This window comes from Salvelinus namaycush, chromosome 1, assembly GCF_016432855.1.
Source record: "Salvelinus namaycush isolate Seneca chromosome 1, SaNama_1.0, whole genome shotgun sequence".
Taxonomy (NCBI): domain Eukaryota; kingdom Metazoa; phylum Chordata; class Actinopteri; order Salmoniformes; family Salmonidae; genus Salvelinus; species Salvelinus namaycush.
Genome location: NC_052307.1, coordinates 10,977,407 through 10,995,835, shown reverse-complemented (window position 1 = coordinate 10,995,835; position 18,429 = coordinate 10,977,407). Strand labels below are relative to the sequence as shown.

At 41.8% G+C, this 18,429-nt stretch overlaps 1 protein-coding gene across 1 annotated transcript in view; it reads left to right on the top strand.

The window, feature by feature from the left end:
- LOC120050384 (multiple C2 and transmembrane domain-containing protein 1-like) overlaps positions 1 to 18,429 on the top strand; it is a 141,374-nt gene that overhangs the window by 109,844 nt on the left and 13,101 nt on the right. The window contains exons 4-8 of the mRNA XM_038996973.1: positions 773 to 852; positions 3,039 to 3,150; positions 4,968 to 5,006; positions 13,404 to 13,574; positions 14,214 to 14,344. Coding sequence (XP_038852901.1) covers positions 773 to 852; positions 3,039 to 3,150; positions 4,968 to 5,006; positions 13,404 to 13,574; positions 14,214 to 14,344 — 533 coding nt within the window. The remainder of the gene's footprint in view (positions 1 to 772; positions 853 to 3,038; positions 3,151 to 4,967; positions 5,007 to 13,403; positions 13,575 to 14,213; positions 14,345 to 18,429) is intronic.

The window sequence follows — 18,429 nt, the reverse complement described above, 5'->3', positions numbered from 1 at the left end:
GAGGTCAGGGCCCCTGTGCACGTGCCCTGCGTGGCTGGTCGGTATTTCGGTCATACCTACTACACGTTTAGATAGATGGCTAGACTAACTAGACTAATTTACCAATCTAAAAATGTTTTGCTGACATGGGCAAATTGAGTGAGTCAATGACTGGCATTATGTAAGTCTCTCTGGATAAAAGTCTGCTAAGTGACTAACATGTCATATGTTAATGTAATATAACAAGAGGAAGACTGCACATGCACAACTAAGTTTAGAAGTTCCACCTTCTGTATTCTACTATTCTAACTCTCAATAGTAAGACCCCGACTGAGTTCTAAATGTTTCTTTTTTGTTGTTGTTACGGCCCCGATATTAACATATTTATTTTCAAGCATTAGTGCTATCTTTGCCTACTTTGTGTAACTGTTGCCTCAAACTGAAATATGTAATTGTGACCTTTGGGAAGGTTTAATGTGGTTGTTATTAACACAGGATTCATTTCAGTGAACCTGGTGCCAGGTAATGTGAAGATGCATTGCAGTTTCAATACGAATGCATACAGTACAGTACACCTAAGCACAGTATAGGACAGTACTATGGTTGGAACAATCTGGTAACTTTCCCCAAAATCCCTGGAAGATTCCCGGAATCATGTGGGAATTAGCCGGAAATCCGAAGTCATTCAGACAGGATTTCTGGAAGACCTCGGAATTTCGGGAAAGTTATCAGATATTGCAATGCAAGATTACAGTATGTGATCTCTGTGGTAACAGTGTGTTATGTCCTGCAGGTGTTTGACTATGACTTCGGCCTTCAGGATGACTTCATGGGTTCTGCCTACCTCTACCTGGAGTCTCTGGAACACCAGAGGTCTGGACAGACAGGGGAAACTCCTTATCTTTATACACTATATATACAAAAGTATGTGGACACCCCTTCAAATTAGTGGATTTGGCTATTTCAGCTACACCCGTTGCTGACAGGTGTATAAAATTGAGCACCATGCAGTCTCCATAAGCAACAATGGCAGTAGAATGTGAAGCGGAAACATCTAGGAGCAACAACGGCTCAGCCGCGAAGTGGTAGGCCACACAAGCTCACAGAACGGGACCGGCGATTGCTGAAATGCAATACTCACTACCGAGTTCAAACTGCCTCTGGAAGCACAAGAGCTGTTCGTTAGGAGCTTCATGAAATTGGTTTCCATGGCTGAGCAGCCGCCCACAAGCCTAAGATCACCATGCGCAATGCCAAGCGTTGGCTGGAGTGGTGTAAATCTCGCCGCCATTGGACTCTGGAGCAGTGGAAACGTGTTCTCTGGAGTAATGAATAACGCTTCACCATCTGGCAGTCTGACAGAAGAATCTGGGTTTAGCGGATGCCAGGAGAACGCTACCTGCCCCAATGCATAGTACCAACTGTAAAGTTTGGTGGAGGGGGAATAATTGTCTAGGGCTGTTTTTCATGGTTCGGGCTAGGCCCCTTAACGTTAGGAAATCCTAACGCTACATCATACAATGACATTCTAGACAATTCTGTGCTTCCAACTTTGTGGCAACAGTTTGGGGAAGACCCTTTCCTATTTCAGCATGACAATGCCCCTGTGCACAAAGCAAGGTCCATACAGAAATGGTTTGTTGAGATTGGTGTGGAAGAACTTGACTGGCCTGCGCAGACCCCTGAACTCAACCCCATCAAACACCTTTGGGATGAATTGGAACGCTGACTGCGAGCCAGGCCTAATCGCCCAACATCAATACCCGACCTCACTAATGCTCTTGTGGAAGAATGAAAGCAAGTCCCCGCAGCAATGTTCCAACATTCTAGTGGAAATCCTTCCCAGAAGAGTGGAGGCTGTTATAGCAGCAAAGTAGGGACCAACTCCATATTAATGCCCATGATTTTGGAATGAGATGTTTGACGAGCAGGTGTCCACATACTCTTGGTCATGTAGTGTACCTCTCATTTATCTATCTATCTATCTATCTATCTATCTATCTATCTATCTATCTATCTATCTATCTATCTATCTATCTATCTATCTATCTATCTATCTATCTATCTATCTATCTATCTATCTATCTATCTATCTATCTATCTATCTATCTATCTATCTATCTATCTCTCTTTCTTTTTTCTTTCTTTCTCTCCTTCTCCCATCCTTCTCCTTGTCGTTCTTCCTGCCCTACCCCTCATCCCTCCATCTCTTCCTCCTCTTTCTCTGTCCATTTTATTATCTTACTTTCTTTCCTTCTCCCTCTCCGCCTTCTTCCCCCTCTCTCCGTCTCCTTTTCCTACTTCTCTTCTTCTCCTGCAACATAATGGACTGTATCAAAAAGAAGCATATTTCTACTCTCTCTCTTTTCTCTTTTATCCTTCTCCAACACATTATGTCTCTCTCTCTGTTTCTCTCGCTTTTGCTATCAGTGTTTTTTTGTTCAATGTCACAATTCTTGTCCTTATTGGTTGATCTCTCTCTCTCTGTATCCCACAAATCTATCCATGTGCCCTATTTGTGTCCCCATTTTACTTGACACTTGTTTCAATGGAACTTACCCAATGCACCACTGCCCTCTAGTGTACTTCATTGGAAATGCATATTACATGTATATACATGACTATTCTTTGACAGACAACGTAAACATAAATGGTACCATAGATCTGTCATGATACAACAGGATGTGTGAGACAACCAGAAACATTAGTTCCGGTGCTTTGGACTGATCACAATTTCGTAGGAGTTAGCATCTTTCGAATGTCGGAAGGGGAGGGAACATTTGGACCATAGACTTGCCCGTAACATGCATAGAGAGAAGGTGGAGCACTTCATTCCAATTTCTATCTCTTCTCTTAACACATATGGATCTATAACTAGAATCGAGCATCTGACCAATTACACAATACTTTAGTTCTGAGTTAACTGAGATGAGTACATGACACACACAAGTTTGCAAGTGTGTGTGCTTATGTGTGTACGTTTCTGTACACGTGTGTATTGCGTATTTGTGCGTGTGTATGTGTGCGCGGGTCACCGTGTCCTCCCTCTGCCACCTCAGGACCCTGGACGTGACCCTTGACCTCGAGGATCCCCAGTACCCCGAACATAACCTGGGAACTCTAGAGCTGGCAGTCAAACTGTCGCCCAAAGAGGGAGACTTCAGGGAAGCCGTAAGTCCACTCTGTCTGTCTCTCTCTTTTCAGTAGCTTAGACCGTCCTAAGGGAACAGGGACGACTTCTGATTGGATGTAGTGTAACTGTATTAAATTGTGTGATTTAATTTTAACAGTACTGTTATAATCCAGACAGGATGTTGTTTGTGTGAAGATATGACATCATTATCTGTCACTTTTGATGTCTTATGAGTAAAAAAAAGAAAAATGTTTCACCTTTGTCAATGTTAATGAACATTATGAAATGGCTCTGACATTTAACTGTCCTTTCGTTTGGCTCAGAGGAAATGTCTCCCCAGCCAATGACAGGACTCCATAATGCATTGCCGATCCAATGCTAGGTAGTCTTTTTGAGATGCTGTCAGACGAATTCTGACCTGGATACAATCCATCATTCAACTATTGGAAATAGAGACGGGAGAGGAAGCAGTTTTTTTCTGGTTCATGTACAGTCAATGAATTAAGCAGACCAGACCCAGCTTCTATTGCATTGGTGCCTATGGGAGAGCCATCCCTTAAGCAGACCGGAACTGTGACAATTATTTTTAAATGGTAAACGGCCTAAGTAAGACATCTTTATTTATTTACTATTTCTGGTGGAAAATCAATTGCAATATAGCAAAGATGGTGGGTAAATGAAGATCTCCTACTCAGGACGTTTACCATTTAATTTTTTTTTCACAGTTCCGGTCCGCTTAAGGGGTGGCTCTCCCATAGGCATCAATGCATTAGCAGCTGGATAGGCCTACTGGAAAAAAAGATTTGAGCACACTGGCATAACAAAAAGGAACATGCTTTTAGAATGAAAAACAAAAACGTCCATGTTCAAAGAGAATTGTGTAACATTGCTCCTAATGATGTGCATCCTTTCCTCTGTGGATGTGCGCAATGTTTTTATTTCATATTTATTTCTGTTCAATTATTTGTTTGGTTAATTGGACCCCTGGATGTATCATAAAGTACAAGAGGGGAGTCTTGGGGGAAATATTTTATTCTGTTTGATCTGATGTCTTATTTGGTTCTATAGTTCACAGAATCCACATTCGACAGAACAAATAAACTGTATTTAGGTTAAGCACCTTTTTGAATCGCTCAAACTGTAAAAAGGAGCACAAGGTCACAGCAACACAGCATGGATGATGATGTTCTCTATCGCCACCTACTGGGCAAGATGAACACCTCTTCAAATCAAGGCTATGACAAACTGGATTCCAGCAACTTGGACGATTCACTTCCAAATGTTCACATTTCAGAAATGACTCTACTACATAGTAATCAGAAACAGGAAAATAACCCTAATGCGCAGATACACACATACAAATTCCTTCGCCACCACAGGATAATCCTGGTGTGTCAGCCGGTACCAAATCGCACCCCTAACCATCCATTTGTCCCTAACCCTTCAATGTTTGCAGATCTGTAAGGTGGAAGCAATATGGTGGAAGCTCCACTACACTGTTTCTACTTACCAGACCCTTAAGATTAAATCAAGTTATATAAAGGTTTAATAAAGGTTGTATAAAGGTTAAATAAAAATACAATTAAAAAAAGATCTGGAAATATTGAAGGGTTTTGTGACCGATGTGGGACTGTCTCTGTGTGTGTGTGTGTGTGTGTGTGGCCCTTGTGTGTGTACAGCACAGTAGGCCTATTTATGTGTCGTTGTGGGTGGCAGTGCTTTTTACTACTTATTTTTTGCTGCCTGTGACCCTCCACGCCCTGCTTCCTCCTGGGCTGACCTCTGACCTCAGCCCTCTGACCCCATGCAGCTCTGAGCTCTCCAGCATCCTATAACTGCTTTGTCTCATTTACAGACCATGCTTTTGAAAAGAAGCTGCAAACGATCCAGTAAGGTAATACATGGCATGTAACCTACCTACCTACCTACCTACCTACCTACCTACCTACCTACCTACCTACCTACCTACCTACCTACCTACCTACCTACCTACCTACCTACCTACCTACCTACCTACCTACCTACCTACCTACCTACCTACCTACCTACCTACCTACCTACCTACCTACCTACCTACCTACCTACCTACCTACCTACCTACCTACCTACCTACCTACCTACCTACCTACCTACTCACTCACTCACTCACTCACTCACTCACTCACTCACTCACTCACTCACTCACTCACTCACTCACTCACTCACTCACTCACTCACTCACTCACTCACTCACTCACTCACTCACTCACTCACTCACTCACTCACTCACTCACTCACTCACTCACTCACTCACTCACTCACTCACTCACTCACTCACTCACTCACTCACTCACTCACTCACTCACTCACCTCACTCACTCACTCACTCACTCACTCACTCACTCACTCACTCACTCACTCACTCACTCACTCACTCACTCACTCACTCACTCACTCACTCACTCACTCACTCACTCACTCACTCACTCACTCACTCTACCCACCCAAATCCCTCCGCTACCCCCACAAACCCCTCCGCTGTCCTGGGTTCAGGTGGTGACCCAGCCCCTCTTCCCTCCACCTCTGTGTCCCTGTCACCGTTATCAGTTCTCACTCCACCATCTTGTATTTTCCACAAGCTGCAATATACAGACAGGTGGAACTGAGATCAGTAATATGCTGTTGTTAGTCCAGATGGGGTCCGTGACAGTTTTGTGGCTCTTTATAGTGACCAGAAACCTAGAAAACGTATTTTGCCAATTAGCTTCAGCCGGCCGGAGTGCGACCATGGCAAAGTTGGTTTGACTTTGGATAGCCTATCTCTGTGGGGCTAGTTAGGGACCATTAATAAATTACACAATGTTAATGGGAATATATTTTCATGTTGCACACCTTTTAGTTTTCTCATACATTTTTTTCAATATTTGTAAATTAATTTCTACAGTTTATAGTTGGTTTGAGGTTCTTAATACTTCTTATGGCTGCAGGGGCAGTATTGAGTAGCTTGGATGAAAAGGTGCTCAGAGGTGCCCAGAGTAAACTGCCTGCTCCTCAGTCCCAGTTGCTAATATATGCATATTATTGGATAGAAAACACTCTGAAGTTTCTAAAACTGTTTGAATGATGTCTGTGAGTATAACAGAACTCATATGGCAGGCAAAAACCTGAGAAAAATCCAACCAGGAAGTGGGAAATCAACTCATCGCCTATCGAATACACAGTGGGATATGGGTCATTTTGCACTTCCTACGGCTTCCACTAGATGTCAACAGTCTTTAGAACCTTGTCTGATGCTTCTACTGTGAAGTGGGGCTGAAGGAGAAGGGATTGAGTAATGTCTATCATGAGCTGAACATGCGCTGACCATGCGCGTTCATGTGAGAGCGAGCTCTGTTCTATCGCATTTCTGAAGACAAAGGAATTCTCCGGTTGGAACATTATTGAAGATTTATGTTAAAAACATCCTAAAGATTGATTCAATACATCGTTTGACATTTTTTAGTGAACGCGCTTCGTGACTTTGGATTTGTTTACCTATCGCGCTAACAAAAGTAGCTATTTGGACATAAATGATGGACATTACCGAACAAATCAAACATTTATTGTCGAACTGGGATTCCTGTGAGTGCATTCTGATGAAGATCATCAAAGGTAAGTGAATATTTATAATGTTATTTCTGACTTGTGTTGACTGCACAATATGGCGGGTACCTGTATGGCTTGATTGGGCTCTGAGTGCCGACCTCAGATTATTGCATGGTTTGCTTTTTCTGTAAAGCTTTTTTGAAATCTGACACAGCGGTTGCATTAAGGAAAAGTGGATCTAAAATTCCATGTATAACATTTGATCTTTGATCAACATTTATTATGAGTATTTCTGGAAATTGATGTGGCTTTGCAAAATCACCGGATGTTTTTGGAACTAATGAACATAACGCGCCAATGTTTACTGAGATTTTTTTATATAAATATGAACTTTACCGAACAAAACATACATGTATTGTGTAACATGAAGTTCTATGAGTGTCATCTGATTAAGATCATCAAAGGTTAGTGATTAATTGTGTCTCTATTTCTGCTTTTTGTGACTCCTGTCTTTGGCTGGAAAAATGGCTGTGTTTTTCCGTGATTTGGCCCTGCGCCCTACACTTTCACTGGCTGTTGTCATATCGATCCCGTTAACGGGATTGCAGCCCTAAGAAGTTTTAAGAGGTTAAGTCATTGAAATTTGGAGCTATTGAAATTTTAAAATATTGTCCCATGTACCCTGCATAATTTACTGATGGTCCTTAACTAGCCCCATAGGGATATCCAAAGTTAAACCAAATTTACCATGTTCAGTTGGCAATCGTCGCATGCAGAATTGATGTTTACTTGGGTGCTGCCTGCTGTGGGCATGTGGGCAGGGTTGAAATAAACCCAACCCAAGGAAAACTGTTACAACCTAGTTCCTAACATCTTGCAAATCTCAGTTGTGTACAATACTGACTTTACGATCAAAATATTCCTATTTGAACTTTGTAGTCAAGTTTGACATTAGAAAAAAAGAAATTGTTTCATATCAATGACACAAAGGCTATTTTCAGCAAGAGATTTTTTTTGGTTGAGTTCCTCTTTAAGTTGAATGTATAGACTGTGATTTCATAGTGAAATATGGAACAAAGATGATTATCAATCATGGTTATCAGTTACGCTTAATGGTTACGGTTATCCGTTAGGATTGTTCAGTTATGATAGTTCAGTTATGGTTGTTCAGTTAACATCTCAGAAACATCTGTCCCTCAATGGTCTTAGTTTGGGGATTGTGGATAGTCCTGGGCAAGTTTGAACACATCTGAAAAAGGGGAAAAGAGTAAGATGCGAGAGAGCGAGAGCCTTTGAGAATGGGGGGGGGGTAGTTTTAGAGGTGTGTGTATGTGTGTTGGAGGTTTACTTGCTGTCAAGCCAGATCTCCCATGTCTGTCTGAGACCCCTTTATCTCATGATGCCTGGCAGATTGACCCTTGACCTATAATTTCTCTCCATGTTCCTCATCTTTGCTCTCTCTCCTTCACAACAGAAGGCATGCTGGTCCAGGGTCTGTTTTTCCCTCTCATTGGCCCATGCATGTGGCACATGTCCATATCTGTAGCCTATGGATATTCATGTTCCAAACTTTGTCCTGTTTGTCCTTAATGCCTCTCCGTGCCATAGCAACCCTTAGGTGGTCCACAGCAGTAGGCTTATATCTCTATCTCATTTTAAACCAAACCCATGGACTCTCGAGGACAAACAACAACTTGTGACATTTTCTCAGTGTTTCTGAGAGCAGCACTCTTGATCTGGAGGCATGTACAGTACTTGAGTACAGTTGAGTAAAAGTTAGAGTTTGTAAAGATATAGAGATACAGAAACATTTGTTTTGAGCGTGTCTCTGGTTGGAGTAGTGCGGACGTCCTGCTGTAGTGCTTCCCCCAAACCATCCCTTTGAAGCTCCAAACTGGGCCATCCCGCCTGTGACTCGGGAATTATCTCCAGCGCTAACAAACTAGTGCACTTCCCCACCAAGCACCACTCCTCCTGGGTGTCTGCCTGGCTCCCTCTCTTTCTCCATGGTTATTTATATACCCTCTTCTCTTTAATCAAGCCATTAATGCTGGACTCAATACATGCAAACAATGCAAGAACCACTGTGGGATAATTATAACACTAAAATTGTTGAAATCCACTTCCTTTCAAGTCCAGAAAAGCCAACTCACCCCTCTTATTATCGCACTGTGTTCTTTGCCCCAGAAGTTAAAGAGTTCAATCACACATGGCTTTTGTATTAGCCTGTGTACTGAGTATATGATGTACAATTATAATTCATATGCTTTGTTTAACTGATTGAACCAACTTTTTTTTGTACTTATATTTGTGTGGTTTTCTTATCAGCCCTTTTGGGCTTCCAACCTCACCTGCACACAATGTTTTGTATTTCACTTATTTTCTTTGGTGTGAATAAATAAAAACTAAACACCTTAACACCTATATGAGCTCCTAAATTGTTTATTTTCATTAAGGAATTAAGGAATTAAGGAATTTCAACCCAACACTTCTCCTCATCGTGTCTTTCCCTGCTCTACTTTGACATGTTGATGAGGATGATTCCTAATCAAAATCGACCATGGGTTTTTACATATAAAAAAATAAATGATTTCACCTGTCACGAACGTCGTCAGGGTGAAAATGACCGGACCAAGGTGCAGCGTGGTGAGCGTACATTTCTTTTTATTTTGAATGTCGCCAACAAAAACAAGAAACAATAAGAAAATGAACGTGAAGCTGAACAGGGCTATACAGGCCACTAACACATACAACTACCCACAACTAAGGTGGCAAAACAGGCTGCCTAAGTATGATTCCCAATCAGAGACAACGATAGACAGCTGTCCCTGATTGAGAACCATACCCGGCCAAAACATAGAAGCAGAAAACATAGAAATAAAGGAACTAGGATGCCCACCCTAGTCACACCATGGCCTAACCAAAATAGAGAATTAAAGCCTCTCTATGGCCAGGGCGTGACATCACCTTTATTTAACCAGGAAGGCCAGTTGAGAACAAGTTCTCATTCACAACTGCGACCTGGCCAAGATAGAGCATAGTAGTACGACACAAACAACACAGAGTTACACATGGAATAAACAAACGTACAGTCAATAACACAATATGATGGATATGTAGCAATGATGGTGTGAGGGATATGAGATAATGAGGGTTATGTAGCAACACAAGTTTTTTTTAGGAGGAGTTAGCTAGCATAGCGTAGCGCCCTTCACCATTAGCATAACAGCATAGTGTAGACTATCTAGACTCACTGTACAGTAGTGGGAGTAGGCCAGAGGAGGCTGGTGGGAGGAGTTTTGGAGGATGGGTTCATTGTAATGGCTGGAATGGAATAGTATTAAACACATCAAACAGGCTACTGTATAGGTGGTAGTATCACACAGAGCCCAGCACTCATTGTTTCATGTCTGGAGAATGGAAATGAAGAGGGCTTCGTCTCCACATCAAAGCGCCGGTGCTTGTGCGCCAGGGTTTGTTCAAAGTTTAATGAAATTCACTCCAAAACAAACAATATGTTAATGAGGCTCCTCCAAACAAGGCATGGAGACAGTGAGATATCTCGTAGAGATGTGTTTGTTTGACAAATATGTACCGACTGCTTTCTTTTTTGTTCCCCCTCCCCCCCGCACATGCGAGCAATAGCAGTGTGACTCCTGTCGAGGTTAAATTAGCCTGTAAGCCATTAGTAAACGGTTAACAATGGGTTTTAATCTGAGAGGGGAGGAGCAGCAATCTGAATTAATGCTGCCAGTGGTACAGCTCAATGGGGTTTACTACAGTGAGTTAATAATGTCAGTGGTACAGCTCAATGGGGTTTACTACAGTGAGTTAATGCTATCAGTGGTACAGCTCAATGGGGTTTACTACAGTGAGTTAATGTTGTCAGTGGTACAGCTCAATGGGGTTTACTACAGTGAGTTAATGCTGTCAGTGGTACAGCTCAATGGGGTTTACTACAGTGAGTTAATACTGTCTGTGGTACAGCTCAATGGGGTTTACTACAGTGAGTTAATGCTGTCAGTGGTACAGCTCAATGGGGTTTACTACAGTGAGTTAATGCTGTCAGTGGTACAGCTCAATGGGGTTTACTACAGTGAGTTAATACTGTCTGTGGTACAGCTCAATGGGGTTTACTACAGTGAGTTAATGCTATCAGTGGTACAGCTCAATGGGGTTTACTACAGTGAGTTAATACTGTCAGTGGTACAGCTCAATGGGGTTTACTACAGTGTGTTAATGTTGTCAGTGGTACAGCTCAATGGGGTTTACTACAGTGAGTTAATGCTGTCAGTGGTACAGCTCAATGGGGTTTACTACAGTGAGTTAATGCTGTCAGTGGTACAGCTCAATGGGGTTTACTACAGTGAGTTAATGCTGTCAGTGGTACAGCTCAATGGGGTTTACTACAGTGAGTTAATGCTGTCAGTGGTACAGCTCAATGGGATTTACTACAGTGAGTTAATGCTGTCAGTGGTACAGCTCAATGGGGTTTACTACAGTGAGTTAATGCTGTCAGTGGTACAGCTCAATGGGATTTACTACAGTGAGTTAATGCTGTCAGTGGTACAGCTCAATGGGGTTTACTACAGTGAGTTAATGCTGTCAGTGGTACAGCTCAATGGGGTTTACTACAGTGAGTTAATGCTGTCAGTGGTACAGCTCAATGGGGTTTACTACAGTGAGTTAATGCTGTCAGTGGTACAGCTCAATGGGATTTACTACAGTGAGTTAATGCTGTCAGTGGTACAGCTCAATGTGGTTTACTACAGTGAGTTAATGCTGTCAGTGGTACACCTCAATGGGGTTTACTACAGTGAGTTAATACTGTCTGTGGTACAGCTCAATGGGGTTTACTACAGTGAGTTAATGCTGTCAGTGGTACAGCTCAATGGGGTTTACTACAGTGAGTTAATGGTGTCAGTGGTACAGCTCAATGGGGTTTACTACAGTGAGTTAATGCTGTCAGTGGTACAGCTCAATGGGGTTTACTACAGTGAGTTAATGCTGTCAGTGGTACAGCTCAATGGGGTTTACTACAGTGAGTTAATGCTGTCAGTGGTACAGCTCAATGGGGTTTACTACAGTGAGTTAATGCTGTCAGTGGTACAGCTCAATGGGGTTTACTACAGTGAGTTAATGCTGTCAGTGGTACAGCTCAATGGGGTTTACTACAGTGAGTTAATGCTGTCAGTGGTACAGCTCAATGGGGTTTACTACAGTGCCTTCAGGAAGTATTCACACTGCTTCACTTTTTCCACATTTTGTTGGAAGAAAAATTCTAACACTTGTAAAAAAATATATATATAAAAAATTAAAAACGAATATATCTTTATTACATAAATATTCAACCTCTTGAATTAATACATATGATTACAGCTGTGAGTCTCTCTGGGTAAGTCTCTTGCAAAACTTGATTGCACATTATTCTTTAAAAAATTCTTCAAGCTCTGTCAAGTTGGTTGTTGATCATTGCTAGACAGCCATTTTCAAGTCTTGCCACAGCCATTTTCAAGTCTTGCCATAGCCATTTTCAAGTCTTGCCATAGCCATTTTCAAGTCTTGCCATAGCCATTTTCAAGTCTTGCCATAGCCATTTTCAAGTCTTGCCATAGATTTTAAAGCCAAGTTCTGTCAAAACTGTAACTAGGCCACTGGGTTTTCTTCTAGGATTTTGCCTGTGCTTAGCTCTAAACTCCCTAGTCCTTACCCATAACATGATGCAGCCATCACAATGCTTGCAAATATGTTTACTTTAGTGCCTTATTGCAAACAAGATGCAGTTTTTGGACATTTATTATTCTGTACAAACTTCCTTCTTTTCACTCTGTCGTTTAGTTTAGTTTTGTGGAGTAACTACAATGTTGTTGATCCATCCTCAGTTTTCTTGTATCACTGCCATTCAACTCTGTAACTGTTTTAAAGTCACCATTGTCCTCATGGTGAAAGACCTGAGCTGTGTCCTTCCTCTCCGGCAACTGAGTTAGGAAGGACACCTGTATCTTTCTAGTGACTGGGTTTATTGATACACCCATCCAAAGTGTAATTAATAACTTCACCATGCTTCACCAATAGGTGCACTTCTTTGTGAGGCATTGGAAAACCTCCCTGGTATTTGTTTTTCAATCTGTGTTTGAAATTCACTGCTCGACACAGAGATGAGGTAGTCATTCAAAAATCATGTCCATGCAACTTACAGTATGTGACGTGTTATGCAAATGTTTTCTCTTGAACTTATTTAGGCTTTCCATAACAAACGGGTTGAATACTTATTGAATCAAGACATTTCAGCTTTTCATTTTCAATTAATGTGTAAACATTTCTAAAAACACAATTCCACTTTGACAAAAAATCTACATTTTATCCATTTAAAATTCAAGGTGAAAGCTATGATCCCAATTCAATATTAGGAAGTTATTCCTAATGTTTGGTATACTCTGTGTATATCGCTATGGTACAGGGGTGATCCACAGCATGTTGGACAAACTTTGAACCAGGAGCTGACTCTACTCACATGTTCTGTGTTTGACTGTGTGTTTGTTCCTTTGCCTGCATCTCTTTGTATGGTCTCCATGTCTGTCCTGTGTTTGTATTGCTGTGTGTCTGCAGGTAGAGTACTATGATTGATTGTCACGATTCAGAAGTTGGAATCCTATTGAGCGTGTGTGTGTGTGTGTGTGTGTGTGTGTGTGTGTGTGTGTGTGTGTGTGTGTTTGTGTTTTATTAGCAGCAGCATACGAGTATGCGGTTGTCAGATGTCCACAGGAAAGCTCAGCTGTGGAGAGGTATAGTGAGCATCAGTCTGATCGAGGCTCGTGACCTCCAGCCTATGGACGCCAACGGCTTCAGTGACCCCTACGTCAAGTTCAGACTGGGCCATCAGAAATACAAGAGCAAGGTACCTCCACCAGCCTTATCACACTGTACCAACCACCCCACTTCCTAGACAATTCTTAGCTATCAATCAATCAAAGTCAGCAGACTTTAGCATTAGATGATAGATCAAATCAAGCTTTATTTATACAGCACATTTCAGACATGGAATGCAACGCAATGTGCTTTACAAGAAAACACTATCAAATGTAAAGCTAAAATATTTACTACACAACAAACATAAGACAAAAAACAAAAGAATGACACAAACTGAACAACTAAAAAGCACCCTAAGGAAAAGCCAAGCTAAGAAGATGTGTTTTCAGTGAATCATGTCAGGTGCTAACATTAGTGGTATTTGTTTTAAATACACACAAATACAAAGAAATAGGACAGGTTACGCATTTCACTGTACTTGTGCTGGTGACAAATACAACTTGAACTTGAACCATGATAAGGGGAAACACTGACACACAGGCACGCACGCACACACACACACACACACACACACAAACACACACACACAAACACACACACACACACACACACACACACACACACACACACACACACACACACACACACACACACACACACACACACACACACACACACACACACACACACACACACAGATGCAACCATTTGTGTGCTTCTTCCACAGACGATACCCAAGACTCTGAACCCCCAGTGGAGAGAGCAGTTTGACTTCCATCTTTATGAGGAGCAGGGGGGCTTCATCGACATCACCGTCTGGGACAAAGACGCAGGCAAGAAGGACGACTTCATGGGCAGGTGGGCTTTTCACACACACACACACACACACACACACACACACACACACACACACACACACACACACACACACACACACACACACACACTTATACACACATACACTTGCATTCATATGCTCTAAGGGTCTGCCGTGTGTGTGTTTAGTTGACGTGAGATTCCCTCTTGGGCTGAAGGTGACACTGAATTTGAGGTCGCAGTCATCACAGGACCGTTAGCCTGACTTTCATCCGCTACGTGTGTGTTTGTGTCCATTAGTGTGTGCGTGTGTGTTTGTCTGACAAGTCCCCACTAAGTCTGAAAGACAGGAGGCTAATAGCTCAGAGAGGAGATTGGAGGAGCTGGTAGTGTCCTCTTCCTGTGAGCTAGTGTCTTGTAATTGGCTGTTCCCCTTCTTAAATACCCATCTTTTCCAGGCCCACTGTGGTCCTACTGACAGGGTCATTAACACACACACATGCACGTGCGCACACACACACACACACACACACACACACACACACACACACACACACACACACACACACACACACACACACACACACACACACAACCAGTGAGCCTGCCTGCTTCCTATTGCACGAGTAACTTGACATGACACTGGACTGACAGAGAGACAGAGAGAGAGGGAGGGAGAGATGGAGAGAGGTTTTCCTCTGTCTACCCTTCTCAATGGCAAGGCTGTGCTCACTGAGCCTGTACTTTGTCAAGGTTTTTATAAGGTTTTGATCAGTAACCATGGTCAAATAGTTAGCCACGGTGTACTGTTGATTTAGGGCCAGATAGCACTGCATTTTGCTTTGCAATGTAGTGTTGTTTTGACTGTGTTGTAATTTGTTTTATTCTGATCGTTTGGATGTTCTGGTCCTGAGGCTTCAGTGTTTTAGTAGAACAGGTTTGTGAACTCAGCCCCAGGACCAGCTGGATGAGGGGACTCTTTTCTTTGCTCAGCTCTTGGCATTGCAGGGCTTGGTAATGATATGAGAAGGGGTCACTGTATTCAGATGTTTCCAAAACTTCATTGATATTTTCTTTGTTTTTATTATTAGTGGATATTGGCCTAATTCTGCCCTGCATGCATTGTTGGTAGTTTTCCTCTGGACATGTAGGAGAATCTTACAGAAGTCTGCATGCTGGGATTCAATGGGGTGTTTGTCCAATTTGGTGAAATCTTGTTTCGCAAGTTGACCCCACACCTCGCTGCCATAAAGTGCAATTGGTGCAATGACACATTCAATTAGTTTTAGCCAAATTTTAATAGGTATTTAAATTTCAATTTGTTTTTTAATGGCGTGTGTCACGTTCCTGACCTTATTTCCTTTATTTTGTCTTTGTTTAGTATGGTCAGGGCGTGAGTTGGGGTGGGCATTCTATGTTATGTGTTTCTATGTTGGGTTCAATGTATTAGCCTGATATGGTTCTCAATTAGGGGCAGGTGTTTTACGTTTCCTCTGATTGAGAACCATATTAAGGTATGGCTGTTCTCACTGTTTGTTTGTGGGTGATTGTTCCTGTGTCAGTGTTTGTGCCACACGGGACTGTTTTCGTTCGTTTCGTTTATTTCATTCGTGTGTTCCTTCCTGTTTGTGCGTTCATGTTATATGTTCACAAGTTCAGGTCTGTTCACGTCGTTTATTGTTTTGTAGTTTGTTTAAGAGTTCTTCTGTCTTCGTCTGTCTTAAATAAACAAATATGTATTCAACCCACGCTGCGTTTTGGTCCGATCCATGCTCCTCTTCAGAAGAGGAGAAAGACGAGCGTTACAGCGTGGAATGCCCTGCGTGCTTTCTCTCTCAGTTCATTCCCTGCATTAAGGTGTCCAGTTGAGCTTATTTTGAAACCTACATAATTGTAGTGTGTGCAGTACTCTATATATTTTGTACCAATTGAGAACTTTGGTCTAATTTCCTGAGATCTGGATCTTCTCTGGAAAATCATTATTTTAGTCTTTTGGGGGTTTACTGCCAGGGCCCAGGTCTGGCAGTACTGCTCTAGCAGGTCCAGGCTCTGCCGTAGGCTATGTGCTGTGGGTGACAGCAGGCATAGGTCAGTTGTGAAGAGTAGGCATTTAACCTCTGAATTGTGGAGACTAACATCAGGGGTTGAGGATTTTTCTAGAATAGTGGCCAATTCATTGATGTAAATATTGAAGAGTGCAGGGTTCAGATTGCAACCCTGGCGAAGGCATCGCCCCTGGTTAAAGAATAGTTTTTTTCTTGCCAATTTTGATGCTGCACATATTGCCAGTATACATTGATTTAATTATGTCATATGTTTTACCCCCTACACCCCTTTCAATAACTTTGTAGAACAGTCCTGAATGCCAAATAGAATCAAATGCTTTTTGGAAGTTGATAAAGCAAGCATACATTTTGGTATTATTTTGGTGGACATATTTATGTATCAGGGTGTGTAGTGTGTAAATATGATCAGTTGTGCAATGTTTTGGTATAAATCTAATTTGGCTTTTACTCAAGACATTGTGCTTATTAAGGAAGTTTAGAACTCTTATATTTATAATACTACAGAAAACCTTCCCCAGGTTACTGTTCACATAAATGCCTCTAATTGTTAGGGTCAAATTTGTCTCTGTTCTTAAAGATTGGGGTTATGAGTCCTTGATTCCAGATGTCAGGAAAATAACCTACACTCAGGATCAAATTAAACCGTTTTAATATAGCCAATTTACATTTTGCATCTCATTTAGGATGCCATCAGGTCCGCATGCCTTTTTAAATTTGAGGGCCTGAAGTTTCTCATAGAGCTCCTGGTCAGTAATTGGGGATTCCAGTGGATTTTGATTGTCCTTTATAGCTTTTTCTAATCCATTAAACTTCTCATGAATTTGTCATTGTTCTGCGTTTCTGTCAATTTGAACGGTGTTGTAGAGTGTTTTAAAATGGGTTGTCCATATGTCACCATTTTGTATCACTAATTCCTCTTGATTTGATTAGTTTTTTCCAATTTTGCCAGAAGTTGTTTGTGTTTATGGACTCCTCAATTAGTGTCAGCTGCTTGCTGTTGTACTGTGCTTTTTTTGGTTCTGAGTGTATGTTTGTAGAGTTTTAAAGTCTCACAGTAATGAAGGTGTAATTCACCATTATTTGGGTCTCTGTGCTTTTGGTTTGATAGTGTTCTAAGATTTTTCCTCATAATTTTACAATCTGCATCAAACCAGAAATACCAGAAAGCAAACAGTCTTTTTTGTTTTGTTTTTTATCAATTTTAGTTGTGCTACTTTTGCCGTTTTCCTGAATATATAGTTGTTTTTTACTGCCAGATTGATGCCTTCTTTACGGTGCGTGAATATGGTATGCAGAAAGTTATCTAAGAGGGTTTGGATATTTTGGTTACCGTTTGCTTTCTGGTATTCTTTTGTGCTGTTTTGGGCCCATCTGTATGAATCTGAATAGAATGAAACAATCTGTTTGAATTTCTGATGTTCTACAGCTTACTGGGCTGTGAATGTCTGGTTGTTTCCATGTCTGTTCTTTTGAGGAACAACATAATTTGGCTGTGATCAGACAGGGGTGTTAGTGGCTTGATGGTGAATGAGCTGAGAGAGAAAGGGTCAATGTCTGTAATCATATAGTCTACTGTGCTGTGGCCAAGAGGTGAGCAATAGGTGAATCTCCCTAAAGAGTCCCCCCATAACCTACCATTGACAAAGTACAGACCCAGGCTTCGACAGAGCTGCAACAGATCCCTTCCATTTTTGTTGATGGTGCTGTCACCGTTGTTTATATGGGGGAGATTACGACAGTTAGAAACAGTATGGCCTGTAATAAAGCTGTCCCCTCGTGTGCTCGTTAGATCAGGTAGTGTTCCTGTGCGTGCATTTGTGTCCCCACAGATTTCCCTGGGCCTGGAAATGGCACGTCTCCTCCTCAAGTGTGGGGAAGATCTCCTCTGAGTAATATGGGGATTCTGGGGGGGGGGGGGGGGGAGTGTATATTGCATAAAGAAACACATATTTTTCTGTCAGTACCTGTTCTTCTTTTATTTTTTAACCGAATGTGATATTTACTAATTTTGAGGGGATGAATTAGATTTTGTATTTCGGATTTGACCAAATGATCAATCCT